General features: G+C 47.8%; 1 protein-coding gene across 3 annotated transcripts in view; it reads left to right on the forward strand.

The window, feature by feature from the left end:
• The window catches only part of LOC134467663 (ras-related protein Rab-37-like), a 19,428-nt gene that overhangs the window by 1,377 nt on the left and 15,551 nt on the right, over window positions 1-2,500 (forward strand). The window contains exon 1 of one of the 3 annotated variants that reach the window (XM_063221506.1): window positions 328-538. The exons of the other annotated variants lie outside the window; for them this stretch is intronic. Coding sequence (XP_063077576.1) covers window positions 443-538 — 96 coding nt within the window. The 5' untranslated portion in view covers window positions 328-442. Of the gene's footprint in view, window positions 1-327; window positions 539-2,500 lie in introns of those variants that run through there. 3 annotated transcript variants of the gene reach the window in all.

The raw sequence follows: 2,500 nt of genomic DNA on the forward strand, positions 1-2,500 counted from the left end.
GCAGACTTGAATTAGGCACTAAATTAGTTTATTACTACCATTATCATTATTGTTATTATTATTATTATTATTATTATTATTATTATTATCATCATTATAATAGGCTTATTATTGTTATTATTATCATTGTTAAAGTAATTTTGCAGACTTTGGGCAGTGCCTACAGTCATGCAGTGTGTTGTTCTGTGCTAGTTATGTTGTCAGTTCTGTTGACTGTTGTGCTGAAGGACATGAGCGCGTTGGTCTCTCTCTAACTCTCTTTCTCTCTTTCTCTCTTTCTCTCTCTCTCTCTCTCTCTGTCTCTGTCTCTCTCACTCTCTCTCTGTCTCTCTCACTCTCTCTCTCGCACTAAATCGCGGAGTGAGCTATGAGGAAACGACAGTAATGAAACGGTTTCCGTGTTAAATCGCCTCCTACAAGGGCTTGCCACGCGCCTCAGCTGATGGTCGACGCTACTCCCACGCGACTGGGCCAGAGTGCAGGAGGGCGCGCTACAGTGCATGAGGGTTTTAGTTGGACCCATTGGCTGGCGATGATGGTGAATTTTAGATATTTACTTAGGGAGGAGTGAACTCTCTCTCTCTCTCTCTCTCTCTCTCTCTCTCTCTCTCTCTCTCTCTCTCTCTCTCTCTCTCTCTCTCTCTCCCATATAAGCACAAACACTGGGTGGGAAATCACTTGCAGAAGTTCTTGATTGCAAATCAATATGACACAGCTTCACAGAGTAGAATAATACCATGTGCACACAGACACACACACAGACACACACATATACACGCACGCGCGCGCGTGCACACACACACACACACACACACACACACCTGCAAAGACACTTATTACACAGTAGCACTCCTGTGGGAGACGCATTAGAACAGCACATGCTGTAGACACCTGTGTGTGTGTGTGTGTGTGTGTGTGTGTGTGTGTGTGTGTGTGTGTGTGTGTGTGTGTGTGTGTGTGTGTGGATGGGTGGGTGGTTGGGTGGGGTGCTCAGGGATTAGTTGGAAGATTATGGTGGGGAGCTCGAGGAAGAGTGTGTGTGTGTGTGTGAGAGAGAGAGGGTTTAGGTTTGTTTGACGAGGAGGAACAGTGTGTGGGAGTGTAAGGGAGAGAATGAGGAAGTACAACGTCAGAAAAAGTATGAGGATGACTGTGTGTGTGTGTGTGTGTGTGTGTGTGTGTGTTTTTGTGTTTGTGTGTGTGTGCGCGCGCGCAGGGAAGCCGGCAGGCGGGGTGGTGGGGGGCTTGGGTTTTGCAAACAGGTTAGTTGTTCCCGGCCCAGGGAGAATGGGGCATCCTCATTGCATATTGGGGGGGCTTTTCAAATGACTTTGTCCTGGGCCCAGCCAAAGCTGTCAGCGGCCCTGTGTATGTGTGTGAGTGACAGGGAGCAAGTGGACGCTTGGTGGTGGGTTGTGATGGAATGGTGTGTGTGTGTGAGTGTGTGTGTGTGAGAGAGAGAGAGAGAGAGAGAGAGAGAGAGAGAGAGAGAGAGAGAGAAGAGAGAGAGAAGAGAGAGAGAGAGAGAGAGAGAGAGAGAGAGAGAAGAGAGAGGGAGAGAGAGAGAGAGAGAGAGAGAGAGAGAGAGAGAGAGAGAGAGAGAGAGAGAGAGATTTAAAGTTGATGTTGCAGTGTGTGAGGTAGGCGAGATGGTGACAGTCGAGAAAAGATTGTGTAACAAGATGCAGACGAACCAGGAAACTGTGTGTGTGTGTGTGTGTGTGTGTGTGTGTGTGTGTGTGTGTGTGTGTGTGTGTGTGTGTGTGTGTGGCCACTTGTCCACCCACATGGCTGATGTTGAAAATATTCTCTCAGCACCCTCCAGGCTGTGTGTCTGTGTGTGTGTGTGTGTGTGTGTGTGTGTGTGTGTGTGTGTGTGTGTGTGTGTGTGTGTGTGTGTGTGTGTGTGTGTGTGTGATTTCCATACATTCAGTCATATACACACTGAGACCTTTTACCCACACTATGCCCCCCCCCCCACACACACACACACATTTCCCTATACAAAGGAGGTCACACACACACACACACACACACACACACACACACACACACACACACACACACACACACACACACACACAGGCCACAGCTTGGAGGAAGCGGATAGAATATTTTCAACATCAGCCATGTGGGTGAACAAACACACACACACACACACACACACACACACACACACACACACACACACACACACACACACACACACACACACACACACTATTAGCCCAGGAGCACTCCGTTCCTTTATCCATCGCTGGCTTCCGGTGTATTTGGACAACACATCAGTGTTCACAGATAGGGGCGAGGTGGTGCTAAAGCACCTGCTCCTTGGCCCCACTGCACAAAAATGCCCTTTTTATCACTTTTTTTTATTACAATGTACTGTGGTCCATGTCCATGAAGGATGAATCACCGCACACTGGTATTCTTTGCTGGTAGTTTATTTGGTGAACAACGCGTTTCGCTGTTGCTTCACCAAATAAACTACCAGCAAATA

Source organism: Engraulis encrasicolus, chromosome 17 (genome assembly GCF_034702125.1).
Source record: "Engraulis encrasicolus isolate BLACKSEA-1 chromosome 17, IST_EnEncr_1.0, whole genome shotgun sequence".
Lineage (NCBI taxonomy): Eukaryota > Metazoa > Chordata > Actinopteri > Clupeiformes > Engraulidae > Engraulis > Engraulis encrasicolus.